General features: G+C 43.0%; 1 protein-coding gene across 1 annotated transcript; it reads left to right on the forward strand.

Annotated features, from left to right (window-relative positions):
• Nucleotides 1–775: 775 nt before the first annotated feature.
• LOC133133242 (sodium-dependent phosphate transport protein 2A-like) lies at nt 776–12,395 on the forward strand. The gene is made up of 10 exons (XM_061249342.1): nt 776–905; nt 1,654–1,797; nt 2,127–2,238; nt 3,234–3,429; nt 5,376–5,471; nt 5,828–5,948; nt 6,657–6,824; nt 8,593–8,709; nt 10,497–10,621; nt 11,832–12,395. The coding sequence occupies exons 1-10, from the start codon at nt 776–778 to the stop codon at nt 12,393–12,395; spliced, it is 1,773 nt and encodes a 590-aa protein (XP_061105326.1).
• Nucleotides 12,396–13,287: the final 892 nt, after the last annotated feature.

A 13,287-nucleotide genomic window follows, 5' to 3' on the forward strand; every position in this document is an offset into this window, starting at 1 on the left:
CATTGTGAAAGTGTACAGTGAAATATTCAAAGTAAAGGATGGCAGAAATAATTAATTGCCGCTACGCCATTCTATGATATTGCATGCCCATCTGTGACAAAGTGAGGAAAATCTCAAGAGGAAGTTTATTTCTATTTCTGAAAATTGCAGAAAGAGAAACCACATGAAAATAATAATTCATTTCAGATTCTCTGATCTTTTAAACCATGCTTTTTTAGACCACATGGCTTTAAAAATTTCACTGGAACATTGTAAGGTTTTTCAGCCCAAGTAAATTTTCTGGGTTCACCTGGCATGAAACCTGTGTTCTCAGGTATGAGTTCCCAAGGTGCCACACCCGTTCAGGACCCTGGGCCAGGAGATATGGGTAGTAGAGAACCGGGGTCCCTCTCCACTCTGGACCTCATCAGCAGTTGGGAGGGGTGTAAACCTGCGACACAGTCCCCAAAAGCCTATAGGGTGGACAGTGTGCCCACAATTCCAGGTAAGTACAAGATATGAAGGAGAAATAAAGACTTTATTTATTTATTTATTTATTTATTCAGCAACAACAAAAACTTATCTTCAATTTTGGAACGAAAGAAAGCATAATTAAATTGCGTGCCTTAGGTTCAGGACAACGCATTTCTCTTGTTCGTAGATTGAATGCTATTGTTTTGTTGTACGTCGCTCTGGATAAGAGCGTCTGCCAAATTACATTAATGTAATGTAATGTAATGAATGCCCATCCACTCCCCTGTTTTTTGGTGTTCTGTGTGGTCTCTCTTCAGTGCCCATGAGAGATAGGAGATGGAGGATTATATCACTCATCATTAGCTTCTCCAAAGTTCCAGTCCTCTTTCTGCTGCTCTACATGTTTGTCTGTTCCCTCGACGTCCTCAGCTCTGCATTCCAGTTGGCTGGGGGTAAATGTTCCGTCTGTGAGGTTATTCGGTCACATCTGCTATACCTGTCTAGCCTATAAATGCACATCCAAAACAATGACAGGCGATAGGTAAATAAAAAAGTAACCAATGATAAATAACACTTGTTTCTTCCAATATCTCCATTGTGACATTTGTACAATAGCAAAACAATTTTTTGAACACACAGGTTTTCCAATGGCATACAGCTCCTTTGCAGATTAACCCAAGGTTATTTTGTCTCACATTAACTTCTTTGGTGTTTGGCACTGTCAATAAATAGCAGAGTGGAAGACTGTACATTCATTGTTTTCTTTAACTGTACTGCAGTGGAATTTAATTGGTGCCAGATATGTGAGATCATCATTGAGGTTTTAACTTCTTAAATCTATTGCAATGTCTCCAACTATTTTGTTCATCCATGATATTAATCTTATAAAGTTGTTCCAGTGTAAGTGGAGTGAGGAAATGGTCAAAACATTACATTAGTTATTAAGCTGATACATTTATTGAAAGTGACTTACAGTTTATTAGACTAAGTAGGGGCCAATCCCCCCTGGAGCAATATGGGGTCAAGGGCCTTGTTGAAGGGCCCAACAGCTGCACAGCTCTTATTGTAGCCATACCGGGGCTTGAGCCAACAACCTGCCAGGTCCCAGTCAAGCACTTTATCCACTAGGCTATCAGCTGCAAAACCCAAACTGTTAGATAAGCTTCAGTAATTAATGTTTGTCTCACTGCCTATCTCTAGGTAAAGTTGCAGGAGACATTTTCAAGGACAATGCCGTCTTGTCCAATCCAGTGGCAGGGCTGGTGGTCGGTATCCTAGTGACTGTCCTGGTCCAAAGCTCCAGCACCTCAACATCAATCGTTGTCAGTCTGGTGTCCTCTGGATGTGAGTCTAAAACAAATCTCTGCTAATGACTTCCTGTTAGTTACTTCTTGTTTCATTTACGTGCACTCATGAAGGACTTCCTCTTTTCTGTTACATACAGTCACGAAGGAAGTGTCAGTGTCATTTACATGAGCAAAGTACCCCGTGAAAATTAAGCAAGAGGCACTTCTATTTATTATTTGAATATCTAAATGATACTAAATAATTGCATGCATTAATCTTGTTTCATGTTACAACACAGCTGGATACTAGCCTGGATACAAAAAAAACAGAGCTCTGTGAAATTCTAAGTCTGAAGGTAGAGTCACTTGGCCTGATTTCATCCACAGTGCTGGATGTGAACTCTGCGATCCCCATCATTATGGGCTCCAACATTGGGACGTCTGTCACCAACACCATCGTGGCTCTGATGCAAGCAGGGGAGCGAGACGAGTTCAGACGGTAAGTTTCACCACAAGGTAAGGGCGTCTGCCGCGGCAGAACATATCCTTCACTTGTACTAAACATGTTCACAACTGTATGTGCGGCTATCGCACTTAAATTTGATCTAATTGGCCTTGATCTGCCATACATGACCAGCTTGGGTTCCGGGGTGAGGGCATCAGCCAGTAGAGGTGGATGGAAAATACAGGCTCAGAAAGTTAAGGGCCTCCAGTTTTTGTTCCACTCACCTGAATCTACTTATTAGCGCAATTCTTCAGTCAGGAGGTAGCTAGAACTAATGAAATTAGCTGACTTCTGGGTGGTAAACTAAACTAAACTAAACTAAAGCTGGAGAGACAACAGCGATTGTCAATAATTCCTTTTATTTATATACTGTACGTAGCTCTTTTCTCACCAGCCGGCGGCTCGAAGTGCTTTACAGTGTTCAGGGGGAAAGTCGTGTGTAGAGGTGTGTAGCATCCACCTGGGTGATGCAACGGCAGCCATTTTGCTCACCACACATCAGCTGAGATGGAGAGGGAGAGAACAATTTTTTTAGATAATTAAATCAGGGGATGATTTGGTTGAGACAGGGTCGAGAGTTTGGATGTTTGGAATTTATCCAGGACACCGGGGAACTCTTTGCGAAGAGTGTTAAAGGATCTTTAATGCGATCCAAAGCGAGTCAGGACCTCGGTTTAATGTAAATGGTAAATAGTTGGCATTTATGTAGCGCCTTTATAAAAAGCGCTGCACATTAACTGTCATTCACCCATCCATACAGCAATGATGATTGTACGAAGGTACCAACCAGCTCATTAGGAGTCATTGAGGGTTAGGTGTCTTGCTCAGGGAAACATCAACACAATCAGGGCAGGATCAAACCGGCAACCCTCTGAATGTCTGACGACTGCGCTTACTTCCTGAGCAAATGTTGCCTCATCTGAAGGGCGTAATATTCCATCGAATAAGGGTGGCGCAGCATCACAGCGTAAATTTGTGGAATCCAACAGGGCCTTTGCTGGGGCAACGGTCCACGACTGCTTCAACTGGCTTTCGGTTCTGGTGCTGCTGCCTCTGGAGGCCGCCACGGGCCTGCTGGGTCGGCTGGCTCGGGCTGTGGTCACCAGCTTCCACATCCAGGGAGGAGAAGACGCCCCTGAGCTGCTGAAGGTCATCACCGAGCCCTTCACCAGACTCATCATCCAGGTATGAGCAGAGTCCTGGTATGCAACGGTATAAAATAGTAGTACCATTATTTGTATAGGAATTTGCTTTACAGCGGCAGAAATGAAAAACCACAAAAATATACAGAATCCCACAAAAGATAACACAATAGTTACAATCTTGGACAACCTGTAGCATAGTGGTTGAGGAACATGACTGGTGCCCGCAAGGTCCTCATGCTTAGTCTAATCGACTGTCCATCACTCTGGATAAGAGCATCTGCCTAATGCCATTAATGTAATGTAAAAGATCTAATAAAAGTATCAAATTATAAACGCAATTACAATTCTAAAAGACAAAATAGAGACAGAAAGAACAGCAGTATAAATGTAAAAAGAATGCACAAATTCAATTCAATTCAAGTCCACAAAGACAGCGCACAGAGACAGGATGTGGCACTGCTATTGTTGCCTTACTTGCTTTTCTGGGGATTCCTGATTTCTGCCCTTCTGTTTCTCTGTAAAGGGTCTTTGTGAACAGTTCTCTGTGAAAAGTGGCAAACTAAATTTATGTTATTGAACTGTATGCTTAATCGAGGACCGTAACCTGAATTGCTTCAGTACATATCCTTGCAGAACCCGTGTAAGTTGCTCTGGAGAAAGGTGTCTGCTAGAATCCTGTAATGGGATGAATCAGTTTCAGATCTCCTCTGGATTCTCTTAAATCAAAGTGTCCGCTTCCGCTACCTCTGCTGTCAGTCTTCTCCTCCACCTCTTCAGCGGTACATCTACAGGGTCTCTGTTCAGCTAGTCTTCCATTGCTCTCCCTTCGACTAATAGCCTCCTGGGTATCATCTGTTTTGTCTGTGCTGTTGTGTGAATTTTCCCGGTAATACAAAATAAATCTGGAGAAAAATATAGTAGAAAATTGTGAATAACAATAAAATATTTAATCCTATCTCTCTGCGTCTTCAGCTGAGAATCCCATCTCGCTCCTTGTAATATATAAGTCTTGTCACTTCCTCTTCAGCTATAAACGTCCTCCTCTTCTGTGCTGTTCTACATTGTAATGCAGTGGAAGAATTGATTATTCTTTCTTTATTCTTCCTATATAATTGGATTGTGCAGAAGCGGAAAATAATTCAGATTCTGTCCCCAATATGCACTTTTAAAAAGTCTGCACATTTTTATACCAAATTACATTCTGTAGTCATTCAATTTTAGCTGAGTGATGGATGAGACATTGAGAGCCAGTAAGAGAAAAAAGCACACATGTACCCGTCCATATGGAAAAACCATAAATGTAAACCTCACTCAATGTGATTATTCATTCCACGTTTGTTTTATCTCTTGCTTTTTTTTCCGAGAAAGACAGGAATTGGCGTTAAGAACCATGGTATTTTAAAAAGGCTTGTGCAGTTTACCATTTCTTATTTCCCACTAAATTATAGTTAAATATACATGATGAAATGCTACAATACCGGGGCTGTTTATTTGTCTTTGTCTTGATCGCTACATTTAGACAAGCGTGATTATCTGGCATACCGTAGTTAGGAAACAAAATGCTTGTTCTTTTCACCCAATGTATACGAAAAAATATAGGAACACGTTTTAGATTTGTCCACATTTAGTGTTCAGATTCATTTCCAATTATTATGTGACCTGTGTGTGGAGGCACAGTTCAGATTTATTCATATTCAATTCTTTCCTCTATGCTATAAATCACTGTGCCTCCATATGTCACTTCAGAGGGCAGAATGTCAGAATGTGCGAGGTCATTTGCGTACAAGTCACTTGTGAGGCAGAGCATGATCAGGTACAAACAGATCAGATTGGCGAGACAAGTGACAGTCTCACTGAAGCCTGTGATGATTTGTATTGCAGAGGTGGGCTTGGGTTCTTCACATCTATCAACATGTGTTGTATTGTCGTTTGGTTTGTAGGTCCTCTCATGTAAATTCCTGCCATGATTTCTGCTCTTTTTCCAAGCTGGACAAATCAGTAATCACAGCCATTGCGACTGGAGACGAAAGCATGAGAAACCAAAGTCTGATAAAAGTGTGGTGCAAGAGCAGTCTGATCACGGTAAGACAGGCTTGTGTGTTTATGTGTGTGCATGCATGTGTGCGTGTGCTGAGGTTAATTAATGAAAGTTATTTGTTATAGTCCTAATAGATTTTATACAATTCAATATGGTGGCAGCCTGTAGCTTAGTGGCTAAGGTATATGACTGGGACCCTGAGGGTTGCTGGCTCAAGCCAATAAGACCCACAGCTTTTGGGCCCTTGAGAACGGCTAACTAACACCACATTGCTCCATGGGGGTCATTCCCCTGTTGCCTACAGTTAACAACGAAATTACAGTAATATAATGTACAGTATATGTACCATATATGTATATGAAAAAAGGCCTTGATTGGATATGGTCTCATTTCTCCCCAGTCCTCAGTGAACATTTCTGTCGACGGTCCTCAAAACTGCACCAGTCTGCACCCCTGCTGGCAGGAGGGCAACACCGTTTGGACCACACAGAACCTGACTCTGCAAGCCAACATCCAAAAATGTACCGTAGGTCAAATCCACTCCCTGCTGCTATAGCGCTGGCATGGTGACACCTTGGTCCCTCTGGAAGAGGGAAGCCCATAAGGAGCATGTAAAAATGACAGGCCAAATGAAGGTTTAAATGAGGTCAAATAATTGGGTTGATGATCACAGTACACTTATGTGGTTTTAACATTTCAATCAAAAATATAAAATGTCAAATTCACCTCAATAAGTTTCATTCAGAGTATGTTTATTGATGTAATCTAGCCAGTATAATTACACTCACTGGGCACTTTATTAGATAGACCTGTAGACCAGCTTGTTAATGCAACATTTTAATCAGCCAATGATGTGGCAACAACTACAGGCATAAAAGCATGTCGACATGGTCAAGAGATTCAGATGTTTTTCAAACCAAACGTCAGAATGTGGAAGAAATGTGCTCTTCTGGAAAAGTGACGTCTGGAATGATTGTTGGTGCCAGACAGGGTGATTTGAGTATCTCAGAAACACATAGAGTTTGCAGAGAATGGTGTGAAAAACAAAAAAAAACATCCAGTGAGCAAAATTCCACACCAATCACAATCGTCCTTCTAATATGCCTGGTAAATTTTAAAAGGCAGTTTGAGCTATGCAGCTTTGTTGAAGGATACAGTAGGCAGTGTTACCCCTTATATATGCCAGCCCAGGACCTCTGACTGCTCCGTCTCCACCCCTCCCCTCACAGGCAGCCACCTGTTTGTGGACTCCCCAATGTCGAACCTGGCGGTCGGGCTCCTCTTGCTGGCCGCCTCCCTGCTGATGCTCTGCTCCTGCCTGGTGCTGCTCGTTAAGCTGCTCAACTCCCTCCTCCAAGGCCAGGTGGCCATGGTCATCCAGAAGGTCGTCAACACAGGTGCGTCCATCAGTGCTGGGAGTCTCAACGGCAGCTTCTCAAACCTAAGGCCGTCGCCTTGATGCCTCGTTGCCTCGCTGCCAGATTAGTCACTGTCCTTCATCTTAGTAGGTGCTAGGGAGCACATAATGTAAACCTCACAGGAGATTAACATTCTGTTATAAGTGAAAATAGATGAAATATGTTATTTCACTGGATTAAACAATTAAAATGCATTAAATTAATATCACTACAGAGACATTTTGAGCTTTCTGAACAGTCACACTTGTAAATCAGCTCTTATACAGTTCTGCGCGATTTTCGGCCACCGTTATTTTAAGGGAAGTTAGAAACCTGAGGTAATCTCAAAGATTTATGGGATATCCTTCCCAGTGAAGGATGCATTGATGCTGCCTTCATAATTGTCCAAACGAAGGCACCTTAGAGAGCATAATTGTTTGCAAACTTTCGAATGGGACAACACTTGATCTTCTCCAGCTCCATTTTCCCTAAAATGACCTCCCTGGGGTTACATCTCAGTTTGGAAGCTGTGTTTAACACAATAACAAGGCAGGATGAAGCAAAAATCCATCAGTAGTCTCCCCTGCAGGGACAGCTGTTATCCACCAGGAGTATGCCAAAAACATGCTGAGCAGACACACAAAACAAATGACTGACTTACAACTGCAATATATCACTCATTCTGCTTTTAGAACCATGAATTACATAGTGTGAAATGCTGGTTTTCCAAGGTTCAGAACTATGTCATTTTAATGGGATGGAAAAAATCACCCAGTAAAAATTTAAATACTACTACTATGAGAGAAATACTAGGCTAGGGGTTGAAATTAGCCTTTAGGTTAGAGTTAGAATTAAGGATACAATTAGGGCTAGGGCAAGGGCTGCTATTAGGGTTAAGGTCAGGGTTACAATCCTGATTAGGGTTAAAATCAGGATTAAATTGGGTTATAGGTGATGTTGCAATATGAGGGTTAGGGCTAGAGCTATGAATGCTACTTGAGAGGAATATCTTTGCTCATAACAGCAAGCAAGCAAATGAGTACAAAATTAGAATTACAATTACACTTACACTTCCAGCAGTACATACATGTATAAAATATCAACTCAAAACATACCCAAATGCACATGAACAAAGTATTACTACTAGCACTAATATTTCTACTACAACTATAAATTGACATGAAATGAAATTTCTGTTAAGCTAGCTGAAAACTGCTCTGAGATATGAATGTCTAAACCCTTTTCTTTTATTACTTTCTATTCGATACATAGTTTATTTCAGACATGACCTATAGTTCTGACCTTTATTTATTATTGAATGAAGGAGGACTTATTCTTCAATCTCTCTCTCTCTCTCTCTCTCTCTCTTACTGTGTCTGTCCTCACGCTGTAGTTTTTATCGTGCTTTGTCTACACAATTATTCTTTGACTTTATGGTCACATCGCGTTCTCTTGGTCAACCTTGAAATGTGCAGTCAATGCTCAAAGTTTCATTTGGATTTGAAATGAATCTTGATATAAAGAAAATATCCTTGAAATAGTACTTTAAATGTTGTGTTTTTCATGGAAATACAGCAGCAAGGTCACATAATGCCACCCTTAGTTTGGTTATTTCTTTGTGTGCTTGTATGTGTTCATGCAATGTTCCTGCGTGATACCTATGTGCGAAAAAGACTACAGATTTTCCACAAGGTACATTTTGCTCTATAACCATTTAATATGCCTAAAAGCGACTCTCTACAGCCTCGATATTACTTACAACCCATAGACTTCTCCTACCCCTTTGGCTGGCTGGCGGGGTACCTGGCCATCTTGGTGGGGGCAGGGATGACCTTTTTGGTCCAGAGCAGCTCAGTCTTCACCTCCGCCATCACGCCTTTGATTGGTGAGTCACCGGCCCTCCGTTCTGGACTCTGCCCACACAGACCATCTTTTCCAGGCCCCGACAGAGTGATCTGTGGCCTAATTCTCATCCTCCGCATGTCCGAAAAAGGCCAGAGAGGTTCTCCTTATGGTTGGAGTTTAACTTTTAATTGACTTTTTTTGTATTACTGAATAGACTGTCAGACACTATTTAACTCCTGGCCTGGCCAGAGGGAAAAATTCCATTACTCAATTGAGGTCACAGTCATTTTACACACGAACCTGGAATACCTATTTAGTCATTTATTTTACATTTGGGGGAGAGGGGTGGCTGGGTGATTTAACTGTCCGTCCCGGGTCGAAGTGTCTATGGGCAAATTAAAGTGTGTGTGTGAGTGTTAGTGTGTCTGTGTGTGTGAGTGTGTTAGTGTGTGTGAGTGTGTGTGTGAGTGTGTGTGTGTGTGTGTGTGTGTGTGTGAATGTGTATGTGTGTGTACGTGGGTGTGTATGTGTGTGTGTCAGAGTGTGTTAGTGTGTATATGTGTCTGTGTGGATGTGTGTGGGTGTGTATGTGTGTGTGCTTGTATGTGTGTGTGTGGGCGTGTATGTGTGTGTGTGTGTGTGTGTGTGTGTGTGTGTGTGGGTGTGTGTTTGTGTGGGTGTGTGTGTGAGAGTGTGAAAGCAGATGCTAGTAAAAGGCCAGCTGACGTAATCTCTAACTTGTTCTGGGACCTTCCGCTCACCTGTGCAATGGGGACGGCGTTAACTCCCAGCAGCCTCCCGGCTTAGCGGTAATTAAGCGAGAGGGAGCCGTACTTAGGCGCTTGCTGCTCCAGCAAAGTTCTCATTACCGCCAAAGGGGAGAGACTGCGCCCTAGTGAGTAATGGGGACATCAGCCTTGCCCCATTTCCATAATAAAATATGAATGAGGGATTTTGGAAATGGCCAGAGACCTCATTTTCCATGTGGCTGGTCCCAGATTCTCAGCGCCTGGCTGGTTGCGACCCAGACGAGCTGCTCTGGGGGAGGCTTGCAGTCTCTCTCTGAGACCACAGTCTCCCTGGCCTGCATGGAACAGACACGGCAGGGTTTATCTACTCACTCAAACACAACCTTATGGGCGCACTTCGCCTAGGTTAACATCAAGGCTGGTGTTCCAATAAATTAATTTCCAAGACGCCTGTATTACGTCCAAATAATGTCAAAATACTCTCCTGGGTCTCAGTTAATGCAGAGTTATCATTAATATTATTATTTTTTTAATAGTTTTGCATGATTTACAAGCATGCCATTTGAAGCCGTTTCCTAGCTACATGATGGCATTCAAGAGCTAACCTCACAGACATAGTTCACTGATGAAAACAGACGAGTGCCTCAACTTGTTAATGTATAATTAAGAGTGTGGAAGGACGGGGTTAGGTAAGTTCTCCACTTACCCTATTTTTAGGTTATGCCCGCGACCGTTACAGTGCTTAATGCAGTGAGTACCATACATTGTGATACAGTACAGTGAGAGACTGAGTCAAATGAGGTGACTTTGGCTCAGGTGGTACGAGCAGTTGTCTGGCAGGTGGAGGGTTGCTCGTTCAATCCCACCCTGAGTGTGTCAAAGTGTCCCTGAGCAAAACACCCAACCCCCAATTGCTTCTTGCAAGGCTAACAATGTCATTGGTGTGCGTGTGAATGAGAAGCGTCAATTGTACCGTGCTTCGGATAAAGGCGCTGTATAAGTCCTTTTGCCATTAGACGTTCCCGCACAGTGACCTGAAACAACCTGTCTGCGGCTGCTGTGCCCCGTCTGTTTTCAGGCATCGGGGTAATCAGCATCGAGAGGGCTTACCCACTCACCCTGGGGTCCAACATCGGCACAACCACCACCGCCACTCTCGCTGCCCTGGCCAGCCCCAGGGAACAACTGGCCCCCGCCTTCCAGGTACACCAGCTGTTCCTCACAATTTCACTGAAATCACCAATAAATGGGATCATCTAAATCATAATGACAATATCCAGGACTAAGAGGAAGATGTCAGTCAACAGCGTATTTAACACATTTTAACTGACCCAAGACATAGGGCTAGATGTCAATCAACAGGGTATTTAGCACATTTTAACACACCCAAAATAAAGGGCTAGATGTCCATCAACAGGGTATTTAGCACATTTTAACACACCCAAAAAAATTGGTTTTTGCAGTGCCAGCCCGTGAAATTGCTGATTGCCTAATTCAGTCAGTCATCCACACATTCAATGTATCATCGGCTAACTCAGTTGAATTGAATTGAATTGAATTTAAATCATCTGCTAACTCACTGAGCTGCTACCCACCATGGTAAATGCAGTTTTGATATTTCACCACTAGAGGGCAAAGAGCCCAGAAATTTTACTTTGGTGCTAAATGCTGCCTACATCAAAGGGACTCTGGATGTAAACCCTTTGGATGTGCGTCTCTGTGACCGAAAGTACCGGAGTTACGCATGGCTGCTTCATTTGATTGGGCGCTAGGGAAGCAAACACAGATACACAGACCGAAATGACCACAAAGGCTTTTTGTTCTGTTTTTCTTTTTATCTTCTACTCGTTAAAATGTGAAAATGAAAAAATGCACCTTAGTATTAAACAAGCTCACTCAAAAAAACACACAACAGGGTTATGTGACTCATAACCACATCTGTCACAGTGGACAGCATGGGGCCTAAAAGTAATTTAGTTCTGCTGAACAAATGTAATGAAATTGAACTTTTATGATGATGACTTTGCAAATTTTCAATTATGAGGGAAAGCTGGTTGGCTTTATAACTTAACCTCCCAGGGTAGCTTGTTTATGTGATATATTTTTTAAAATGTACTATTGTCATGTACATTGTGGCACATTCTGTAGTACTTTACCTAAAGGTATGAAAAGTGCCTAAAAATGTACAAATGCTTGTCACTGGGGTGACGGTACCCTTAGCCAGCAATGTATTATTAATTTGTATGTTTTACTCATTTATAAAGTGAGTTTATAAATATTACTGCACTTTCAGGTTACATTTGGGAAATGTGATCCTTGACGAACAAAACTGTACCTCCACTGTCTCTTTATTTCTGTGACTCCACAACGCATGTGTGTTCGGTGTGTGACTGTTCGCCCTCCCTTCCTCCAGGTGGCGCTGTGCCACTTCTTCTTCAACATCCTGGGGATCCTGCTGTGGTACCCGGTGCCGGCGACACGGCTGCCCATCCGAATGGCAAAGGCGCTGGGGGAGAAGACGGCCCGATACCGTTGGTTCGCTGTCTTCTACCTGCTGGCCTGCTTCCTGCTTCTCCCCTCCCTGGTTTTCGGGCTCTCTGTGCTGGGCTGGAGGGCCTTGCTGGGCGTGGGGGTCCCTGCCGGCGCCGCCCTGCTGATCGTCCTGGCCGTGAACTGCCTCCAGTCCCGCCGTCCCGACCTCCTCCCGAAACGCCTGCACTCCTGGGATTTCCTGCCCCTCTGGGCCCGCTCCCTCCAGCCTCTAGATGGCCTCATCGCTGCGGCAACGCTGAAATGCCACGCCTGTGTCAACCACGCCTGTGATGACGACCCCTGCCCTTCCCCCAGCCCAGCTCGCTGCACCCCTGAATCGACAGCAGCACAAATCAAGCCCCACCCAGGTTATGATAACGCCACTCTCTCTTACCTGGATGAGAGCCCTGCTGTCTGCTCCCAAGACAAGTGTGTTCGCCTTTAAAGTGGAGTCATCCCATTACATTGTAATATTACACACTCAGAAAAAGTGAAGAACACTATCAATTTCAAGGGTTGTTTGTTAGGCCAAACAGTTCTTTGGGAGTTTTCACACTTCACACCTATGATAGATGGTTCCATAAAGAACTAAAAAGGGTTTCAATATGGAGACCACCCAAATAACTATTTTTTAGAATGTGTAGGATATATATTTTGTATTTTCTGTTTTCATCTTTTTGTGTGCTGACTGTTTTGTGTTTTGGGTAGTGAATGTTCTCGTATTTGAGAAATGAGAATAGAAATGAGGTTATGCTGTATTTTAAGTACAGTTTGTACTGTGGTTAGCACATGTTTCCCTGAAAGTCGCGTACCATATGTAGTGTGAGCACACAGCTGTTGTATGTTCTCACCGTAGTCATACACCAGCTGAACAAAAGGACACCTGGATGTTCTGATGTTCTGATTGTTATGAGTCAATGTTTAAAAGGCAATAAAACAAATAAAAACATTTTCTATAAAACTGAAACAATAGCGTGACAGCACCAAATATGACCTTCTTTTGTTTCACATGCAGACACACTAGAGCCACTGATGACAAAATATAATGTCATTCCACCCACCATAGTTTGATAAGCAACAGTGCTACACCTGGCAAATTGCATCAATCAGTAATACAACGCAGATAAAAGCACTGAAATATTGAAGTAGTGTGGAGCCTTTCCATTCACCGTTCTGTGGGGTATGACCAAGGTTGTAAACCTGACACAAGCTGTCACAGTTGGTTAATTAAGAGAAGTGGTAGGAAGAGCTGCAATGTGAAAACGTTCTGGGAAAGTTGCAGACAAGTTGTGCGGCTTTGTTCTGCACCATTTCTTTACCACTGTGAAGTGGGCCTC

This window comes from Conger conger, chromosome 7 (assembly GCF_963514075.1).
Source record: "Conger conger chromosome 7, fConCon1.1, whole genome shotgun sequence".
In the NCBI taxonomy this organism is placed as follows: Eukaryota; Metazoa; Chordata; class Actinopteri; order Anguilliformes; family Congridae; genus Conger; species Conger conger.

Bases quoted from the DNA above. Each gene is read 5' to 3' on its own strand.
- LOC133133242 (XM_061249342.1), top strand. From the start codon at position 776: ATGAGAGATAGGAGATGGAGGATTATATCACTCATCATTAGCTTCTCC. The intron at 1,798-2,126 runs GTGAGTCTAAAA...TTTCATCCACAG, and splicing joins CAGTCTGGTGTCCTCTGGAT to TGCTGGATGTGAACTCTGCG. The intron at 10,622-11,831 runs GTACACCAGCTG...CCCTTCCTCCAG, and splicing joins AACTGGCCCCCGCCTTCCAG to GTGGCGCTGTGCCACTTCTT.